The sequence below is a fragment of the Achroia grisella genome, unplaced genomic scaffold (assembly GCF_030625045.1).
Source record: "Achroia grisella isolate CSIRO2021 unplaced genomic scaffold, CSIRO_AGI_Agris_v1 utg770, whole genome shotgun sequence".
Taxonomy (NCBI): Eukaryota; Metazoa; Arthropoda; class Insecta; order Lepidoptera; family Pyralidae; genus Achroia; species Achroia grisella.
This window is the reverse complement of record NW_026713016.1, coordinates 773,735-797,915: the sequence shown is the minus strand read 5'-3', so window position 1 is coordinate 797,915 and position 24,181 is coordinate 773,735. Positions and strand designations below refer to the sequence as shown.

Genomic DNA, 24,181 nt, shown 5'->3' with positions numbered 1-24,181 from the left:
CAACTAAAAATATCATAACAAGAGATCAAAAGTGTGAAAGAGTGGATACTATGTCGGTGTAAATACGTGTCAATGATCACTCCATTCCAGTGAAAAGAATAAATTAGAATTGATCACAACATGGTAAAAAGAGTTCCAACAAATGCATGACAAACCGTACAATGGCCGGTACTGAAATGAATAATGGTAAAGTTTCTTTGATCCTATTGAAGCAGCGAAAGAAACGTGACGGAACGATGTGTCCTAAAATAGTATTGGTCAGTTTGTCAAATTTGTTTGTTAGTAGTGATAAACTATTACAGACTATTAGTAACTTTAGAACCGGTACATTATTTCGTTTTGCGTTAACAGTCAGCCAATAATGATTAAAATACTATGGTACTGCTTATAATATAGTTAAGACTACAATTAGTAGTGTATTCAAAGAGACTACTAATAATTTGTAATATGTATACAAAATAACTTAACACATATAATGTTCTAAGTTTAAAACAATTACATTATAAGATAACATATGTTCCAAAATTTAGCATTGTAAAGTTATTGATGTTTGTAAAACAATTTTATAAATACATGAAGATATTAATTTACACTGGAAAAGATATTACCAACAAGAAAATTTTAAACAATCTACGTAATGTTCTACTACAGAAACAGCATCATATTAAATTATTGTATCTGTTAAATAGTTTCATTGAACCACCGTTCCAGCAGTTAAACAAGCCACGTGCCTGAAATTACTTCTAACAATGAAATAAACTTTAAAGATTCAGAAGGTGTGACTATAATAATATAATTGTGTTGTGTTTACACGGTAACAAATGCCGGGGCCCCTAACAAACAAAATGTATAGCAAAATTACGACCTAATTAAAGAACCCCATACTGATTAAATTGTATCCGGGTGGCTATAGCACCAAATATTTTGTTTAATCTACTCCATTACAAGTTGAATATATTAAGGATTTCGTTACCACATTATATTTTCTGTGTTTTACCTAATTTTACTAAACTGTTATAAAAAGTTAGTAGTAAGAATGTATATTCTAAAATACTATATAAAATTAAAGTAAAAACATTTTAAAAATTAAAAAAAAACGGATAGTTGGACAGTAATGTGTATTTTACTATTGTGTATTTTATTAGTAGACCAGGAATTGGGAGGTAATTAAGAATAGCACCGATTTTAGTATGGCAACCCAGAAATATCATTCGTTCAGTAGTGAGAACGTGCTAATTTCTCTACCCATCACTATCTTGGATAATGGCCTCTAGATTTTTCTGTATTCTTTTATTTAATAAATAATACTTCAACTATTGTCTATTTTTTAGTCTCCACCTACCTCAGATAAAACCTGTAGTCCTAATATAAAAAATAATAAAATAATAATAAGTCCTAATATAAATAATTTGAATAACGTAATATGAGATAGTAATATGTTCGAAATTAATTTTATTTATCCATTACACTGTCTATAGCTACATAGAGTTGCGTAAAAATACAGAAAACTGTGTTAATCGCGATATATACTGTATCCATCAAACTTTCAAAGCGCATTTTTGTAAAATCTACTTAATACATTACATTAAGTAGATTTTACAAAAATGCGTTTTGAAAGTTTGATGGTACAGTAATTACAGTATATATCGCGGTTAACACAGTTTTTGTACATGCCCGTTACAATGTCACCAAATTTGTAAATTTTACTTACTTTTTTTGCTATCTACTTAGAAATATCAAGAAAAACAATGGTTATCTTAGTATTATTATAAACTCGAAAGTTGTTGAGTATGGATGGATAAATGATGAGTTTGGACGGATGTTTATTACTCTTTCACGCAAAAACTACTTAACGAATTTTAATGAAACTTTTCAGTATATAATATAGCTTATACACGAGAATAACACATCATCATCATCATTACATAGTATAAAACAAAGTAGCTGTCAGTCCGTTCCTAAGTATGCTTAAACCTTTAAAATTACGCAACGGATTTTGAAGCGGTTCTAGACAGTGTGTTTCCAGAGGAAGGTTTATATGTATAATACATATACACTCGGGCGAAGCCGGGGCAAGTAGCTAGTGATTACGTAGTATAAAACAAAGTCGCTGTCGCTACCCGTCCGTCCCAATGTATGCTTAAATCTTGAAAATTACTACCTAACTACGAATTTTGAAGCGGTTTTTTTAATAGATAGAGTGACTCAAGAGGAAGGTTTACATATAATGTACACCCGTGCGAAGTCGGGGCGAGTAGCTAGTAGTCTATAATTTTCATGCGGCTAAAACCGCGAGCACAACTGGTAATAATTAAAAGTAGTATAGCTGTAATATATCTATGTTAGTGTTTATAATATAATCAATAAAATTATACAGTAAACTGGTTGTTTAGTGGCCTTTCGACTTTTAAATTAGGTAATCGTATTTTCACTAAATATTGGTTACGTTGGAGCGTATCATATCTACTACAACATGAAGAGTACAATTTACAATTCAAATTAATGTACACCCATTTAAAAAGCATTTTATCAGTTTAATAAAGCACCAGTACGTACTTTAGCTAGATAGGTTTGTAACTTAAAACTAAAAGTATTAATATACTTGATTCAACGTATCAAATAATAAAGATAATTATACAATGTGTGAGCAAGAGTGGGCATCCTTGAAAGAGATCTTTTCCAACCTAATGCTGTAGATGATACAGTGGTGGTAGTTAGCAGGCAAGGATACTGCTTGAATTTTGTAAAGTTATTAATACAATATTGTAATCTTTACTTTATAAAAATAAAAAACACATACAATTTACTAAAATCCATAAATACAATAAAATAACAATATATTAATATATATAAAGGCTATGTTAGTTATCATACTCCTCCGAAATGGCTTGATCGATTTTTATGAAATTTTATATGCATATCCAGTAAATCTGAGAAGCCGCTACTATCTATTTAAACCTAGGCCCTAACATTTTATTTTATTTTATGGACAACATTTTTATTTTTTTTATAATATGGTATTAAAAAATTCATACAACAAAATTTTCACCTTTTTCACCAATCCCTATATTTTTATAACGCTATTAATTTATATGGCAAAATAACGTTTGCTGAGACAGCTAGTATTCATGTAAAAATGTCCCATTTAAAATTCTGAAAGATATAAAAGGATCTCGGGTGAAAAATGTCTATCGATGTGCAAATCACATGCATTTATCTCGGGGGGATAAAAATGGCACGCTATTGCAGTTCGACTATCCATATTTCCTTACTAATATTATAGATGTAAACGTGTTTCTTTGTCTGTCTGGTCATTACCTTTTCACAAGTAAACAGGTAATAGATAGGTGAATAGATCTTAATAAAATTGACGTGAAGATTGATGGCATTACGTTGACGGATATAGATCATTTTTTTATCAGAAGTCGCGGCTAAAAGCAATTTTTTAGTCTTCACTAACAGCCATTTTCCCAAGTCATTACTTGTTGAGTAATCTCATTTAACCCAATTCCCACCTCCACCGACTAAATATATTTTTTAATAAACAATTCACTGTAAATTAAACATTTTTAGGCACTAATTGAACATTTGAGGTAGTTAGGAGATCCTTTTGCAGCTGTGTCTAGGATTATTAGGTTTGTAAACAATATTTATACCACTAAACAGGTGGGCAAATAGGCTTACCATCAAGTGGGACCAGCCCCGGATCATCATTTTTTCAAGGTCGGGCAAAAACAAAAAAAAAAGCGCCCCCCTAAGACTCTCCCGGCTTCCCCCTTCGGCCAACATTTTTACAATATACATATTAACGTACAATTTGTCCAATTAATAATGTAATTACTAATTGTGGAATTTTAAACAATTATATCTTTATCTTATACATATATAAAATTCTCGTGTCACAATGTTAGTTTACCATACTCTTCCGTAACGGCTTGACCGATTTATGTAATTTTATATGCATATTCAGTAGGACTGAGAATCGGATACAATCTATTTTCCAAAGCCCTAAGTGATAAGGGTTGTTCACTCCTAACATTTTATTTTATTTTTTTATAATGTGGCCTTTAAAATACATTCAACCCTATATTTACCCTTATACCATCAAGACCTATATTTTAATAGCGATAATTATTTATATGGCAAAACAACGTTTGTAAGGTCTAGCTGATCTTACAGAGGTACTCCTCCTGACCCTCCAGAAGGTAATCTATATATTTGAAATGCATAGAACACAAAACAATTTACTTGACGTCTCAATGGTCAAGTTTTCAAATATGCGTTAATTATGAGATGCGTATTCATCTGCCAAGTTCAAATCTGCCGCCCCCAGAACTTGCCGCCCGGGGCATGAGCTCAGTTTTGCCCCCCTCGATCCGGGGCTGTGTGAGACGTCAGCTTGTTTGCTATACCAATGACATAAAAATAATTAAGATTTCAAACCTTACGTAGGACTGTTTTAGGTACAAAAATAAAGTGTAATATCTGTAATGCTGTGTAATTAATATTAATTTGCGCTCCCCCAATCTCGTTAATAGATGCCTGTTTGTAACAACTTCCTTGTGACATGATGAAATTCAGCGCTTTTGCGTTTCGTGAAAATTTGATAGGTAATGTTCTGTGACTATACGGAGGAAATTGTGGATACACATATATAGATATGTACTTCCTTCTAAAATTAATCATATGAGTAGATATCATTCCTTATTCGCTTTCCATATCTCTAATAATATTTTCTTCCTGATACACGACGCATAGTCGAAGTTATAAAATGATATTCACATAAGCTGGAATTTGGGATATGTTTATTTAATGATAATAATATCTCAGTACAGTTCAGACAGCACCATCTAGTCATCAAGCAGAGCTATATTATAGGTACTAGACAACTGTTATAAATACATAGATACATTTTTTGTAAATACATAGGTACATACCGATACAAACAATCATACTCATAAATACAAATGATTGTGCCGCACGAGGAACTCTTCCCGTGACCATCGGTTGTAAGGCGGTGTGCTAAACCGATAGATCACCGAAACCGTCGTATAAGGTGAATAAATGTATTCTAATACACCGAATATTTAGTATACATACTATCTCATTAGAATGCAGAGCACATGGTTGAATTCCAAACTAACATAGGCACGTAATTCTTACACTATATCGAAACCTCGAAGCTGAGCTTTGTATGGCAACTTTGCGAGCCTTTAGTACTTGGTGACCTATGAGATCAACGCACTTTCAATGTGAAATAACGGTTATTAGCTTGAAGCTAATAACCGTTATTTCACAGTCCGCGCTATATGATTCGAGAACAATTGGATTCAAATAAGTTTCAAATGTCCTAATCAATATGGAGTTAAGATTGATTTTTGAAGAATACAAACCGCTGAGACAAATCCAACTGCCGCTACATTTAAATGTGTCTTTGTACCTCTATAAATAATATGAATCGATTCAAAAAACGAGTCTCAAAATAGAGAATTCCTTTATGAAGCTGATTAAAAAAGACTATTGTAATATTAAACAAATATTTTAGCAAAGCTTCTTTATCAACTGTTATGACTTACTAACCAAAAATATTTTCTTGTCCTACAGAAAATATGATTTAACAAGAAATGTATATATGTTATATAGATGCCAAAATATATATATTTATTGTGGTCGCCTAATTACTATCAATTGATGGCGACAATTGATGGTGAAATGGGGGATTGTTAGTAATGTGGACTAATAATCCAATGTACCATGTCAGGTTGACCTACACGCGGTACCCCTTGGCAACCATCGTGGTAGATTACCATTTCCCAAGATGCGCTAACAGACCTAGCTCATATTCTAGCACATCTTCCACTGGTGCCCCGCCAGCGAAAACCGTTAGCGCAGGCATGTGTATCATTCGATTATCATCCATAAAAAAATAGGTGACAATCAACAACTGGGTATTGCTCTAAAATAAATATACGTAAAAAAATCGAGTAACATTTATTTTTTTTTAACAAAGAAAAGTACTTATCTCTTACTTAAAACCCTGCCTTAAACAATACACATAAATTTCAAGTAATAATTTATATGGAAAACACAGTTCAGTTAAATACAAAAGCAGATTCAATTCATATTCCAAATTTAGGCGAGATACAAAATGGATAATATAAATATAGAAAATTATATTGTTAACATACGAGACTTGAATTATAAATGCGTGAGTTATGAAATTCACTTTTGCATATTCAGTTTATGTTACTATTTATAACTGCACTAGCAATATACTCGTTTCCAGTTTATATTGTGTTATAATATTATCGCGGTATAATTGAGATAATATATATGTTCTTATTTTTTACTTTCTCTATCGACGCAAAGATATTCTGGAAGAGATTGCTTAGCGATAAGACCGCCTTTTGTATCAGTTAATGCATATTTATCATTATTATTTTAATAAAGGTATAAAAAAAATTATTCCTCCACACATACATAGAGATGTGGAATGCAACATCTTATCAAACCGATTTTGACGACTTTTTTAGAGAACATAAAGTTTAATTTTTCATAATATTGTAATATATGTATGTGTGTACTAAGATAAGAATAAAAATTATTATCTATCAATGTTATTTGTAATTGGAATGACAAACAAACTGATGGTAAGAGGTATATACATGTGGTATCACGGATGCTGTTCTTATGCGTTGCCATTTTAAAGAACTAAGATATCATATCTCTTAACCAGTAATTTCATTGCCTAATTGCAACAATAATACAGCATACAAAGCTAACTGTTTGGCGGTAATACGTAATAATAATAATAATAATCTCAGGACAATTCACACAGCGCCATCTAGACCCAAGTCAAGCTAGCTAAAGCTTGTGTTATGGGTACTAGACAACTGATACAAATACATAGATATTTTTTTTTGTAAATACATACATATTATACATAGAAAACACTCAGACCGATACAAACAATCATACTCATGAATACAAATGTTTGTGCCGTGCGAGGAATCGAACCCGCGACCATCGGTCGTAAAGCCGTGTGCTAGACCGCTAGACCACCGAGGTCGTCAAATCGTAATCTTGATCAAACAAGTTTATCTATTGTAGATCACAATATGTTAAAAGAAATTTATCTAAGTATGGTTTATTACAAAAAATCAACTTTGTAGTAGGTCTTATTATAAAACCTCAATTATACAAGCAAATATGAATATTTAGAATAGTAAGCGAGGCAGGCGCCACACGCAACCTACCCTAGTCCTGTGTCGCGACTAATAACACCTTTACCCTATCTACTTGACACACCCTTATAATGACAGAACGGTCTTGTAAGTAAAATCGTTCGTTATTTTTTTAAACTCCAATATATGTATGATTAGCTGTTCCCGCGACTTCGTCCGCGTGGAATTTAACTTTATTTTTCCAAAATAAAAGATTTTGTCTAAAACAAAAGTAGCATAAGTTACTTATTATTACATCAGCTACCTGCCAAAAACAGTCCCGTCAAAATCGGTCCAGCCATTTCAGAGAGGGAACAAACGGACAGACAGACAATAATTATAAAATATGTTATTTTGGTTGGTATTTATATTCATATATATATAGTAAAAAACAGTTACTTCAATATTACAAACAGACACTCCAATTTTATTTATATGTATAGCTATAGATTTATTGGCTATACGACAATTTATTTTACATTACAATTTACATTTTATTTATTACAACTACAATCGACCACATTAGCTAGAAACATAAACTACTAGCTTACAGTAGAAAATATCTATTATCTGAATCACAACAAAGAAATATTTCATGCACAACGTGTTAATTTTTTTTTTCGGTTTTTTTACTTCGCAGCGAAAGGCCATACATTTGAATATAGAAACCTCTTATAGTACAGTGGATTTATCATTTTTTTTCCTTTATTTTAGTTTTTTTACTTGAAAATGACTCAGCCCATACATTTGAATATACAAACCTTTTATAGTACACTAGATTTAATAATGTTTGTAATACCGTAGTCTATGCATTTTATTACACATTCGTGGCAGTCTGTCTTGTCCGAAGTAACTTTATATTATGTTGCAGAATTCATTAAATAACCATAGCGTATACGGAGGTACAGCGAGTACCTCAATGAGGAATGTTATCTTCTGTGTTCTCTAAGCACAAAGATTTTGGCGATTTCGAATAATATACATACCAACGTTTACTTAATATATATATAAATAGCGGTTGAAAACATCCCTGTACGTTCGATGGTCGCGGGTTCGGTGCTCGCATGAAACATTTACATTCGTGATTATGCTTGTTTGTATTAGTTTGGATGAAGTGTTGCTTATGTTGGCTAATGAATAACACAAGTGTTGCTTATGTTGGCACTAGATGGCGCTGTGGGAATTGTCTTGGTTTATTATTTATACATAAAGAAATAGTATTTGCAACCATATATTACTGTAATTATAAAATATTTACGAATGATTTGTTTCATTCTACATAAAACTTACTATCGATTGTGACTTCAGTTTTAAAAGGCAATAAAGAAACTTTAACTGATGATATTGTGAGCGAAGTTATTGTATCTGTATTAAGCTGGTAAACATAATTTCAGAAAGACATTTCTTTAAGAACGAATAGTATATTAATATGTAAAGCAGAAAAAAGAAGAATAAAATTGACAATATACAATGATTTTCTATATCAAGTAACTAGCTGTGCCTGCGACTTTGTTCACGTGGTTCACACCTGTAGTTCCTGAGATTAACGCGTTCAAATAAACAAACTCTTCAAATTTCTAATATTAGTATAGATAATATAATACACATAATTAATATATAAAAAGGTACGTCGTGCACAGATATATTTGAACGAATGGACGAGAATATTAAAATAATATAAATAAAAATGAGAATATTTGTAAAATGATTGAAGCGTGGCATTTAAAATTTATTAATCTCTGCTTCTCGCTACTCAATGTAAGAAGTATAGGTACCTATATCAATTATGTATAGTATTTTCTTTGTGGATTGCCTTTTGAAAGTGAAATAAATCTCATCTATAATTTACAAGCCTTCTAACAAATTAGGCGTGAGTTTTTTAGGGGAATCAAAAGGTAGAATTAGAAGCTTCTACGGTAATTTCAAGTTTTTAAAAGGAAATATTTTTAGATAAAATATATTGTAGTCTAACAGTACTGTACATACTTAATTACATGATTAATTATTAAACAATAGTGACGATTCCTTACAGTTATTCATTTATACACTTTATAGCATATAGCTCGTAGGACAGATGGCCGTTGGGGCAGTAAAGTCCTCGAGTGGCGACCGCGGACCGGAAGACGCAGCGTGGGAAAGCCTCCAAGATGGTCAAGATCGCTGGAAGGCATTGGATGTGGAGATCTTTGGGGGGAGGTCTATGTCCAGCAGTGAATGTTTTTCGGGCTGCGATGTTGATGATAATGATGACTCTTTGTAGTATATACGGAAAAAGATTTTATCGTTATATTATTACGTGAAGCAATAACCCTTAAAAAAGTACCCTTTTTTACGAAAATTGCGCAGTCAGAGCAGTATGAAATTTCTAACAATAAGTACATATAACTAACATGTTTTTAAAATTAATCATAAAATCACTAAATCAATAGAAAAACAGATTATCATCTATTCGACACAGACTGCCAGTGTGATTATAGATCGGTATATAATACGGTAATGTTCAAACCTGTAATTTAAATTAAATATCACGGATGTTACATGATAACGTGATGACCGTAGTGCTGTTCATGTATTTAAGCTACGGTTACCGTTTACCATCAGTTGGAACGTCGGCTTGTTTGCCATACCAATTATAAAAAAAGAATTGCAAAATAAAACAATATTTTGAATCAACTTAAATGAAATTCCAAGTCGAGGACATTTAGAAAGTTCAGATGCACGCCGTAAATAGGTCGGAGAGACAATTACGGTGCACAAAGAACAGGACGCTAGCAAAGGGGGCAGAATAATTCCACGTTTTATGGCTAACTAGCTGTTCCCGCGACTACGTCTGCGTGGAATATAACTTCATTTTTCTAATCGAAAAGAATTTTTCTAAAATAGCCTAAGTTACTCCTTATTACAACAGCTACCTGCGAAAAAAAAGTCCTGTCAAAATCGGTCCAGCCATTTTAAAGATTAGCCGGAACTATCGACCGGCGACCATCGGAACGGGAACGAGATCGTCAAGTATCAGATCTATCCATCCTGAATATCCTAAAAGTAGCTAGATCCATCCCCTGAATACCACGTCCATTATTAGCAATGTACCATTTCAGGTTGACTTCCACGCCGTTCCCCCTGGAAACCATCGTGATAAATTGATTTTGTCACGATGGGCTAGATCAGAACCCCTCCACTAGCAAACCGTTAGCGCAGGGGGTACCCCACCATTATCATCCATAAAAAAAAAAACCCCACCACGTCAGATCAAGAAAATAAAAAAATTATAATGAATTAGTAAATAAGTGTTTTAAATTGACTGTAATATTTTTAATTCAATTAGTAATGGATGATGCCTGAAAACCAGCGCTGTATTGGTGCACTTCATTAAGGTTGTGCTTATATCAGCAACAGCTGAGGCAGCTTCTATTGCCAACTTTGCATGTTTTTTTCTTATTTTGTGCATTCTTTGTAATTTCTTTAATGTTGTAATAAATGTGTTAAAACCTAAGTTTCAAAGTTTAATTTAAAAAACATCTGTGTTTATGGAAAATAAAGCATTTTGAACCTGCTCATTATAGATTTATGTATCTACTTATCTCAAAGATAATGAAGTTCAGAACCGATCAATCATTGTTTATTCAATCTCCTTTGAAAATATTGGAATAATTTTAGATATATTTTTATTCATAAACAAGCTGTTACCCGCGACTTCGCGTGAAATTTAACCATCTCTTTTCATTTTAATTATAATTTCTAAAATCAATGTAGCCAAAATTTTTATTGGACTGTTGTCAGGTGCTAAGACTACGACCTGCATAGTCTATTGTGCTCGCCCTTTTTAAAAAGTCGCTAATTAGATCCGTCAGCGACAAGAATTGAAGGTTTATTCTTAGTTATCTGCGAGTGACAGTCCTGTCAAAATCGGTACAGCCGTTTCAGAGATTAGCAAGACAGATAGACAATACAATTACTTTTAATTATTTTTTTGATGCAATTACCGCATATACTCCTATTCATTTAGTGATTAGAAATTACAAACAGATACATCAATATTATTTATATGTATCGACTATAATAATTATGTCTGTACTGTCAAATTGTACATCTAATAAACCTGTTGAGATTCTGAACTACTCATTAAAAGTCTGTCAAGAGCAATGTTTCAACGGCCCCCACCCCGAGTGGCGGATGCGGGAGCAGGGATGCCAACTATAAAATATTTAGCCTCGTATGAAGAAAAATCATATAAAATTTCTTGTATCAGTTCAATTTGACTCTCTAACCTCGAATATTAGAGTATTTTAATTTTAGGACCCTGGTTGCCTAGCAGTTTAGCACGCCTCCTTACTTCTGATAGTCGCGGGTTCGATTCCTCGCATAGTGCAAACGTTTGTTTTCACTACTAAGAGTATATATATTGGTCAGGGTTTTTTCTACGTATATCATGTGTTTAAAAAATATATTTAAGTATTTCTATCTGTTGTAGGTACTAAACTTATAACACAAACTCTGCTGATCTTTGTACTAGATGTCGTGTGATTGTGAATTATCTAGTGTTATTATTTATTATTATAACACATGTAATTTTGACGAATTTACGTGTCAAAATCTCGTACAAACTTGTACGAGGTTAAGGATGTCGTCCCGACTAAAAATCTCGTATTTATAATATCTCTGATTCTCGTACATCTCGTTGACATCCCTACGCGGAAGGCAGATGGAATTACAGCTTTGCTAAACGAAGCGAAACAAATTCGGGGACAAGCCGCGAGGTAGTTTCTTGCTCGTTCTCTGATAACCTTTTCACATAAGCAGGCTTTATGGTTATTACATTAGCTTGACCATCTTCAAGTATCTCTATAAAATAAACCCTTTATATAATAACATAAAACGTCTAAAGAATTTTCCAAACGAACGTTAGTTCCTGAGGTTAACGCATTCAACGAACAAACATATATCTTTAATATTAGTAGGTATCACTAATATTAAAGTTAAATTAATTGTTTGTTTGGTTGGACGCGCTAATCTCAGGAAGTATAGGCTGTTTTATAAACTATTTTAGTATTAAATAGTTTCACCCAGGAAAACTATAGGCAATCTGTAGTTTTCCTCGATATGTTTCGATCGCGTGATGTTTCACGCTACGATAGAACCACCAATAGGAGAGGTATTTAAATTAGAAATATTGCAAAAACTATATCATAAAGTATAACCAGCGTTTGCGATATAAGCGAATAAAAATAAGTTTGTTACGACATCACATTACAAATCTTCGAAATTTTCGGCTTTTCTGTATTATAATATGTATATATTATACATATAAATCTTCCTATTAAATCACTGTATCTATTACTGAAAACTGTATTAAAATATATTGAGTAATTTAAAAGATCTAAGTGAACAAACAGCGGAAGCGACTTTATTTTATACTATGTAAAGATATGATTCGTAGGAACAAAATGCGCAAAAATTATTTGTACGCAAACTCATTTCGCAACGCGAATTAGCCTTGGCTATTATTTTACTGCAACCCTGTAGGGTTACATTACAAATTTCACCCTCAATCCAAGAACTATAGCCGTAGTTTTTTAATATCAGTAAAAGTTTTGGTATTTCTAACCGTATCTTGAATATTACATGAGCGAGAAGTACCGAATACTTTGAGAATTGGCACAGCATTGCAAAAATACCTGATGTTTTTCCCTTTAAAAAGCACAGATATTTCTTATGCCAACATGTTTTAGTGTTGTTTATCTTCGTCAGAAGCAGCGAGATATAAATAAAATTGTAAGGATATGTCTTCAATAACCTCTATATGAAATTGTTTTATGTAGTACGTAACGTAACAAAGTGGATAAGTAGAGGCATAGACAATTTATGGTTATTATTGTATCTCGAAAATATTTTAATGACGTAGAACGTTATTTTCAACCTGCTTACTCCTAGGGAGAGCGTATTAATTTTGGAATATATTGTATTAGCTGTGCCCGCGGTTTCACTTGTATGAAATTTGTAGCCTATGTGTTTATACTCATGTATAAGCTATATTAATATAAAGTTCCATCAAAATCCGTTAAATGATTTTTGCGTGAAAGAGTAACAAACATCCATTCATCTATACATCCATACTCACAAACTTTCGTGTTTATAATATTAGTAACATACGCATGATGATGACTCTATTGCCAAAATATTTATTTTTATGTATTATGTGTTACGGCTCTGGATATAAGTTCTTTTGAGCCGAAATCTATGTGTTGTCAACTAAAACTTTAAACTTGACTCAAATCTAAAAAGATTTTAATTTCGAAATAAGAATACAATACTGTGGTATATTTCATCGCCTGATTATCAACTTTTCCGTGGCCTGCATATATAATTATATGCAGTCCAAGGAAAAGTTGATTGGCGAATTGAATCTTATATTTCAATAGGTACATACTGACATCATATATCTTTATTAATATTCCAAATAAATAAAACTCAAAAAAGTACATCATATTTTGTGAACTATAGTATCAACCAAACACTTCGAATTCTTTACTATTTTTCTTTGCGCATACCATTGACAATCTTCATAACGATCACTATCCGTAGTCATTAATTTAATTGGAAAGAAATCAAAAATTTACAGCAGGCATAAAAAAAGAAACAGTTGGTTAGTTGTGGTTCGTTTTCAAAACTACTCACTGAAACTTATTCGTTTTGCATTCAGTTTGTATGGCGAGAGTTCGTTTATTTTTTATTATTACCTACCTTCGTTTGCTATGGCGATTCACTTTGAAATAGCATTGTTGTATGCGGGAATTGCGGTCTGTCAATAGGGTGACCATTATTACATGCATATGCATTTGCAACACCAGAGTAATGACTGCTTTATTATATTCCTAAGAAGGTATATAAAGGTATATAATATTTTTTTGATGATAACAACATCAGTATTTAACTAGTATTAAATTAAAAAAAAATAACATCCATTTCAAATACTTCCCAGATCCACATTAACAAGTCTTTCGTTAAGGAATTCGCATGAAAATATATTTATCCGTTTCTGACATACACAAATTTGAGTCCTGATGAGCCATATGAAATAGGTTCTAAAAAATATATGATATACAATTAATATTACAAAATAATACCAGCAATATAAATTATAAAATTAACGGTTATTGCAACAAAGATAAGTGACAACTGTTTTTAATATAAAATGTACAGTATTCATATTTTTATATTTCGTCTTATGCTCGGTAAAATAAGTTCCGTAAATTAAAAAGAAATTAAAGAACGCTGAATTTAAAAATTGAACTCATAGAAAAACCTTTATTCAAATAAACTTTATTTAAGAAAGAAAGAAAGAAAGAAAGAAAGAAAGAAAGAAAGAAAAATATTTTATTCAGTGCAATGTAAAAAATACAATATTTAAGCACTTTTTTTTAATCTACCGCATAAAAATCTATTACATACATTCGAAATTTAAACATTTTAATAATTCCATAAACAAAACAAAAGGGCCATTTGATACTGATGAACCAAAAGTGACGTCACTCTACTCGCACGCGTCACCGTGTCACCATTGAGTATATTTAGCGTTTTATATCGGGACAATCCGTTCGCGGGTCGCAGGGCAATCTGGCCTAATGCGGTGACGTCATGTAGGGGTATAATCTAATCCCTCGCTAGGGGCGGAGGAGAATTGCCCGGACCGTGGCCACGAGATGGATCAAAGCTTTCCTACCTACTAATTCTCTTAGTGATACGTTTTTGATGTGAACTAGGAATTACTTTGTAATTTTAATATATTACGGACCTTTCCAAGAAGGCAATTGGACGTAATTTATATTGATATAGAAATAACATTGGATTTTGTTAGAGACGACTTGAGATATAAAACTCATTATTTTCCTGCAGAGATGGATTTTTCAAAGCTAGTTGGTTGGTAACAAAAGAAATAGCAGTATAAATCTCTATAATAATCTTACTTAAGTATATACTTACCTATATCGTAGACGAGATCTCTTTTATAGGGAAATTACCGTAATCACAATGTCTATAACTGATTTTCTGTATGTTTCATATATTAATTTTATTTTTAAAATAGGGCCTATTAACCATGTGCTAGTAAAAGAAATTAGAGTGTAGTAGTGTAATGTATTTTAATAATTTTAATTACATCCGATTTTTAGTTTCCAATATGGCAACACCTATTTTCGCCCTTAACTTAGTTGTAAGATACAGTCGTTGAATGTGACAGCTAAAATATAATAAAAAAAATACCGTCTCCAAAACTAAAAAAATGGGACCAATCTCTCTGTCTTTTTAAATCGTTATATAAATGGCGGTATTATAAAGTAACAAAAAAAAAACATACAGCATAATTTAAAACCTCTTTTTTTGGGGGTCGGTTAATTAAAATAGATACGTTTACAGCACCTTACAAGCACACTTGTAAACGTACTTTATATGTATATATAGTTAATTATTCCTAAAACTTGTATAACAAACGTAAAATTTAATTTTCTAATTGGATTGTTTAAGCAGTTACATTAATTCTGGGTATTACACTTTATATAATTACTATTCTAAATACTGGAGTTGTATTTACACAAACTTATTACTGTGTTACCAGGAGAAATACATACCATTCTATATTCCACTCGGTAACAGTAAGTATTTCAATTTAAACTTTCGACCTCCGATTGTGTTGGAGCGAGGAGCATTTACCAAAGTCTAGCGATTCTATAGTTGTTTAATAAAGTATGTGTTTTTCTAAAACTTCTTACCTGTTAACTGGTAACTTTGTTATAGGTATTACCTACTTTAATAATGTCGTATTTTATACATATCTACATACACTACTCTTGTGAATTTGGATAATAAACGGTATTGTATTTGTTTATCAAAAATATTATTATTATATTTTTTGTGTAAGGAAATTTAAGAATGGAGCGACTGAAGCTGCCGCCTGACGGATGCGACTTTAGTCTGACGGCATCGGTAGGGGTTCGAACTTCGGCTCAGGGTGTCGTAATTTCGATCCACGTTTCAATTAGACAAGGGATCGATCTGAGGGGGGTAACTCGATCGATATAATCAGTTACAAATAAATTTGAATGTCATAATACCTCAACTAACTTACAAGCATTTATTGCGATGTATAATATATAGGTAGATCCAATCTTATTGCCAATGAACGACCAACAAATCAGGACTGAAATGTGAACGCGGTCGGTCTGTGTTAGCACAGCAAACTCTGGCACAGCAAACCATTGTCGCCTTAATTAATGTAGGAATAAGTGGGTTCGACGCCCGCTCAACAAGGCGGGCTCAGATTAATCCACAACTCACTTTTCTGCAAATCAATAATCGAACGCTGTTTATTGTACTAGCTATTATAACAATAGAGATGCAGTGTTTGACGGCCTTTACAGTCTAGCTTTTAGCATACCGTCTTACATCAGATGATCGCTAGTTCTATTCCTCGCACGATGCAAATCATGACTATGATTGTTTGTCCACTAAACACTTTGGGAGTTTTCTGTGTATTCAAAGAAATATAATCTAGAATTTTACATCAGTTGTCTAACACCCATAAAAGTTTTGCTTAGCTTGCGACTAGATGATGCTTTGTGAATTGACTGATTGATCATTTACTATTGCACCTGATAGGGTAAGAGGCAGTATCAACCATTGACGATATAGTGAAATTTGCTTAAAACTTTATAGAACGATTATTTGTCTAATAATTGAAGTATCTATATTTGTTTCATACACACTACTCTTAAAAATCTTAAAAAACATATTTATTTATTACCACGAACGAAGCCGGGGCTAAAAGCTAGTATATATAAATATATGTCACGTATTTAAATAGGCCACATTCTCATAAAACCGAGTTTCACCCGAAAAAGCATGATTACACAAGCCACGGAAATGCAACGGGAGTGCTATAAAAAAAAGATGCAATGTAAATATCGTAAAACAGCTAAGTGATCTGTAAATTCGGTACGATATATCCGTAAGTCCACTCACACATAATCAGGTTTGGTCGGACGATTGTACCACGTAAGTCTATTAGCGCATTTCTAAAGATAGCGGCGCGGCGTATAGCAACCAAATAAAAACCCTGGATAATTCACACAGCGCCATCTAACCCCATGCTAAGTAGAGCATGTTTTCTGGGTACTGAACAACTGATATAAATATATACACAATGTATATAGAAAAACACTCAGACGGATATAAACCATCATACACATTAGTACAAATTGCAACTTTCGAGAAATAGAACCCAAGACTATCAGAAATAAGGCGTTACGCTTAATAACCGCTGGGCCACCGAGGCTGTCATAATAAAAATGCTAATCAAATGAGACCATAAGCCTGATTGGACCTAATAATGCAGTAAAGGTGCATCCACCTAATATATAAAAACTTCGTATCACAGTGTTTGATCTAGAACTCCTGCGAAACTTGACCGATTTTTATGAAAACTTTAGTGTACATTTGGTAGGTCAGAGCATAGGTTGTAAGCTATTTTTAAAACCCGTAAGTGACCAAAACAACATTGGCCAGGTTATTATATAGGCCGACGACAACGAGGTCTAAATATTTCCTACAGGAGCGCATAGTGAAACCGTCCGACTGAATCGTCACAGAGAGCGGGGCGTACCAACCAATGCATCAGTCTAACTAGAGTTGTCCGACTTAACCTATAATGTGAGGCCAGGCTAAGTGAACCGTAAATTTGGTACGACATGGCCGTAAAACGACCGCATGCGGGCGTAAATAACGCGGCACGTATATTAAAACGTAAAACCCCATAATCCCCTTTTGTATCACGAATCGATAGACGCGTCCTGTTTTCATTGTTCATTCTTTCCAAACAGAATAATTTACACTGATATTTTGTTAAGGATTTTGTGTTTTTGTATCGAGTGTAGGTAATTTCCTGAAGCACTGCGCCTATTTGCAAAATTATTCTTCCTTCCTTCCTTTCCTTAAGTATTGGTATACCTTTGAAATGGAAGAATAATCTGGATCCTTCAAATTTGTAATGTTATAAATTTGACGACCCCGCTGGTCTAGCGGTTTAGCACACCGCTTTACTTACGTAGGTTCGATTCCTTGCAGAATACAAATATTCATGAATATGATTGTTTGTATCGGTCTAAGTGTTTTCTATGTATAATTTTATTTATTTATTTATTTATACTCTTTATTGCACCAATTACAGAACAAAAAAAAAAAAAACAAACTGGAAAATATACACTGATACAAAAGGCGGTCTTATCGCTAAGCAATCTCTTCCAGACTACCTTTGGGTGGATAGAGAAATAAAAATAAGAACAGGGTAGGTACAATATGTATGCATTTACAAAAAAAATAAGTATTTATCTAATCAGTTATCTAGTACTCATAACGCAATATCTACTTAGCTAGGGAAATTAAGTTAGTTGTATACGCAAGTTGTCATGGACTCCTTATAAGCGGGTTTTAAAGTTGCTAAGTGAACTAAGTAACCCAAAAGTACAACTGTCTGTATATTCGTTATATTTTCACTACTAAACGTCTTAACAGACTTAAGTGGAGTGAAGATAGATTATTACGAGGACGGCCTAAGGCTATGTTTAATCCCAAAGAATAATCTAGAAGGGGTGAAATATGGGATGAAATTTACGTAGATGAAGCAGCAAGTAACGGCCAGTTTGGATGTAACTTATCATACAATTTCAGTTACAAATATAAATGTACCGTGATTGCCAAATTCTATTGATCTGACACGAACCGTTGATCAATATTGTTTTGTTCAATGTCGAAGCGACCGTTTTTACTGAAATGAGAAAAGATAGAAAAAATGACAAATCGTGACTATTAAGTATATTCATTATAAATTTTTGACTGCCACGGTCTAACTGATTAGCACAGCGCCTTCGCAACGTTATTATATTATTACTAGCTGTGCCCGTTTATATTATTACGGTTTCACCCGCGTGAAATATATTGCCTATATGTTATTCTGATATATTAAATATATTACTGTAAAGTTTCATCAAAATCTGTTCAGTAGTTTTTGTGTGAAAGAGTAACAAACATCCATACTCCCAACCTTTGGCGTTTATAATATCACTAGCTACTCGCCCTGGCTTCGCACGGATGTACATGTATTATATATATAAACCTTCCTCTAGAATCACTCTATCTGTTAAAAGAAAAACCGCTTCAAAATCCGTTGAGCACTTTTAAAGATTTAAACATACATAGGGACAGACAGAGACAGCGACTTTATATAAAATAAAGTCGCTGTCGCTGTAATGACTATGTAATGATGATTAAGATAAGATTATACCTGCATACCATGCGGACAGCGCCATAGTATACCGCTTGTTTTGGCTATATACTATTTTAAGTTACAAGTTTCATAAAGATTATAATTATTTAGTACAAGAAATACCGACATGACATTTTCCAATTAACTGTTGTATTATTAAAAAACAGTACAGAACGAAGCTAAATTGAAGGAAAAACAAAAAAGCTCCGTTTGCTTTTATACGTTTAACACAAAAGAAATAGGGAGAAAATATATAAAAGGAACGTAAGGTTACAGAGCCCCGACAGAACTGGAATAACAAAAATATTGGGGCGGTTTGCCTTCGGTTGTCCGGTATAAAAACTCATATAAGTATTTTGTTAGCGTATAATAAAGAATTGATGTTATATGTATAAATATCGGGATACTGTAACGTTAGATGGGGTAACGCTCTGCTACCATTTGGAGAAACAAGCTAGTCGGTGTAAAGATATAACATTTTACTATCTAAACAACTGTTACTAACAAAATTCTTTTTTCTTTGTATGTATATTTATTTATTTATTTTTATTTATTTATTAAAGGAAAACCAAGGCTATTCAAGTACATCTTAAATAAAATCAATATATATGTCACAGTAAGCCACTGACAGGCTTTCACTAATAACAATAGACTAATTCTTAAAAAATTTACATCACTACGTATAAAGTTAACAGAGAACATGAAATTAATTAACAAGAGTACAGTAACAAATAGTAAATTTATAGAAATATATACATATACATGATTTTCAATAATAATTAATTGTTATTTAAAGAAGGGCTCACTTAGTTGGTGTCTCGCTGATTTAATATTATTACAAAATATATCTATATTAACTGTTTTAGATATTTTATTAAAATTGTTGCTAGCTCGCCAGAGAAATGAATTCTGCTTATAGTTCGATGATACTAGGGGAACAGATAGGAGAGGATTGTGCCTTGTTGATACTCGTGGTACATTAATGGATAATTTACCTACAAACTTTAACTATATGTTTTTTTTCTATTACTATCCTAAGACAATACTCTTTACAGCAGCATTCTTTACAGCTTCACCGAACGATGGAGGGCGAGTGCAGATGGCACTTTAAACCCGAGGAATAACTTAACGGAGCGGCTGAAGGCCAACTCCTGCCTGACGTAACGTTAGGGTTCTCGGTTCAGGCCGTCGTAATTCCGATCCCCGTTTGAATTGGATAGGAGATCCATCGAAGGGCAGAACTTTTTGCTGTTGAGGTCAACATAATAATTAAATTTCTCTTTACATATAGCTGAGATATTTGAATGTAACGCGGCATGTAGTGACTTAATCATGATCATGAGGGGTAAAGGTTGTATGGTTTAGTAACGGGGACTAGTGAACCCATTGCTAGCAATATACTATATCAGGTCGATCTCCCCTCGGTCCCCTCCATTTTTAATGCGCTAACTGACCTAACAACTTATCATATCATCCTCCACTGGTGTCCCGCAAATATATATCGTTATAGCGGGTCATTTAATTATAATTATTAATATTTATGTTTTATAATTAAAAGTTTGTAATAATTAATTAATTAAACTAGTTTGAACTTATTCCATAACAAAAATAGAGTAGATAAAAAACAAATTGTTATGACTATCAAAAGTGCTTAAATTAAGTTTATTTGAATAAATGATTTTCTATTCTATTCTATTCCACTCATTTACAAAACAGGAATCGAATCCGCTCCTGTTCAATAGAGATAAGGAATTATCAAGTTCGGTCTAGGTTATTATCTAGCTGTAGCACAAACTTCCACTTAGCATATAATAAATAGAAAGATAAAAACACTATTGAATAAACCTCTATTTTAAACTTGATTATAAATATCTATGATGCAGACATACAGTTTTTTTCTGTTTGTGTCTTTCACTTATAATTATACTATTTCTTGTACAGTCAGCTTCATATTGATGGTATAGTCAAGAATTCAAATTTAAAAGTCCGTACCTGGACTAGGTATTTAATCATATGGGATATTCGGAATTCAAAATTATTTGTACATTTGCGCGGCTGCGAATTCGTTCCTACTCGTATTTATGCTGGGCGCGGTAATCTAGCGGCTTATTTAGCTTTACTTTCGATGGTCGCGGGTTCGATTCTTCGCACGGTGCAAACATTTGTATGGTATCATGACTATAACTGCATGTATCGATCTGAGGGTTATGTATGTTATGTATGCATTTACAAAAAAATATATACCTAAGTACATATTTATATCAGTTGTCTAGTACCCATAACACAAGCTCTGCTTACCGTGAGACCAGATGGCGCTGTGTCAATTGTCTAGGGTACAAGTACAGTCGACTTCATACTTTAAAAAAATATGAAGTCGACTGTACTTGTGTGACTTTCAATATATGTGACAGATGATTGACGTTATATAAGTAAAACAACTTCGGCGATACTGTTTAGTGAAAATAAATGGATTCTATTCATTATGTAATAACGAGCGTATGTTTCACGTAATTCTTCGATGATGTATACACTAGTGTTCCGCCCTGGCTTTGCATGAGTTCTTTTGTATAGGAATTTTTTTTAACTACAATATATCTGTTAATTGTTAGTCTGTATAGCTAATAATGCAGCCCTCTGGAGAGGAAAATTAGTTATGTACATATTTTTTAAATTGCCAAGTATAAACAATTTTTTTTTCATTTTATGTAATACTGACCGTTAGTGAAAACATATAATGTATTCGTAGCAACAGCTGTTTTTAATTAAATAAAAGCAACGAAATAATAATAATGACCTTGGTAATTCACACAGCATCATCTAGTCCTAAGTTAAACAGAGTTTGTGTATACCTATAGTATTAAACATTTACTCCTCGCGAAATGACTTATCGTAAAAATTGCATACAATTGGCTGAACGTATTTTAATAACGCGACAGCCATACAAGTAAAATAAAAGTACCTGCAATAAAACTATCCATAACAAAAAAGTGTCCATTTTGTATGGCGATACAAATATTTAATAAGCTTCCTGACGATATAAGAACCCTCTCTGGAATATTATTTAAAAGAAAACTGCATGAATGGTTAGTTTCCAAGTGTTTTTACTCAATTAAAGAGTTTTTGGAATATTAAAATAATAAATTGTTCCTCATGACATTTAGATTTATATACAAATTGACATATAACTACATACAATAATTAATAATTATATAAACAATTGATAATTTAATTAACTAAAAATTTGTACGCTTGATATAAGCAGATTTTGCAAGGGCCATGTTTTTGTATAACATCATATATGTATGTACCCAAAATCTATTGCAAATAAATTTATTATTATTATTATTATAATGAAATTTTAAAAACAACAAAGAAAAATGTAACAAAAAGCACAGATTTTCATATTTATGATAATAACTATTTGTAGAAGAGGATTATGTAATGCGATGAGAGCAAAAAAGATACTGGTGTAGTCACAAATATTTTACTGACTAATGTCATATATAAAACAATATAGTTATTATAAAAAGCATAGACAATAAAAAAGATATATATAGATAGTTTCCAACACTATTATTATTATAGTCAGCAATAGAATTGCAAACATTGCTATAGTACACATCTTTGTTAAAGTCGGTTCACATGTCCTCCGTCCCTAAAAGTATACGTTTTTATTGTACACTTCATAGTAATTCCTTTACACCCGTAGTCTCGTACACTACAGTACAATAAAACCGTATCGCGAAAGACAATGAAAACGCATTACGACAGTAGGTCAGTGGACTCCCAAATAGGTACCTCAAGTTTGATATCGAAGCTTTGTTTTGAAGTATCGTCAACACGCGATTCTCTACGAACCACTCTAATCTACATTGTATTCTTGAATTATTGATTGTATCGATTTACGATTACCTGTGCGTGTCCCCACACTACTAAAAATCGAATCGATAAAATGTGAAGTTAATCACATCGTATTCAAAAAACGAATTGGGGCAAGTGAAATTGTAAGTAGGAACATCTGATCGTATTCAAATATAGAATAGGGTAAGTGAACGATTTTTCTTTTTAATTTTTCTTGCTTTTCATTTATTTTTTTAATTCTGTACACCAAAATATGTGGATTCTACAACCAAAACATTTTTTATACAGTTCATACGAGTGGAGTTAAAATCAGTGACTGACGAATTTATATAAAAATTTTAGTAATTTATTTACTAAATCTATAATAAATAAATAAATAGCAAGAAAATAATATAACAGTAGGTATTAATAATAAACTGCATTACCTAAATAATTAAATTTTTGAAAATCAACTTTTAAATTTTAATACGTAATACTTAAACAAAACACCCAGATCAATATGGTACACTAATGTTTGAGCGGATTTCAAACCCGTGACCACCATAAAGTGATGGAATACATTAAACCACTAGACCACAACCATAAGGGTCGCCAAAGGTACCAAGGTGCTTTTGGAAAATACTACAGATTCTAAGTAAGAATGGGCTAAGTCATGAATATAATATTTTTTATTCTAATCACTAACCTGCATCTCTGGTGGACCACCCTCGTCCCTGATAAGCAGGAGATAGCTGTGTCCGTCTATGATTACTTCTTTTTTGAAGCGACCACCTGAAAAAACATT

General features: G+C 32.5%; 1 protein-coding gene across 1 annotated transcript in view; it reads right to left on the bottom strand.

Annotated features, from left to right (window-relative positions):
• Positions 1-24,181, bottom strand: part of LOC131850526 (centaurin-gamma-1A) — an 88,287-nt gene that overhangs the window by 20,946 nt on the left and 43,160 nt on the right. The window contains exon 3 of the mRNA XM_059200774.1: positions 24,083-24,168. Within this exon, the coding sequence (XP_059056757.1) occupies positions 24,083-24,168 (86 nt within the window). The remainder of the gene's footprint in view (positions 1-24,082; positions 24,169-24,181) is intronic.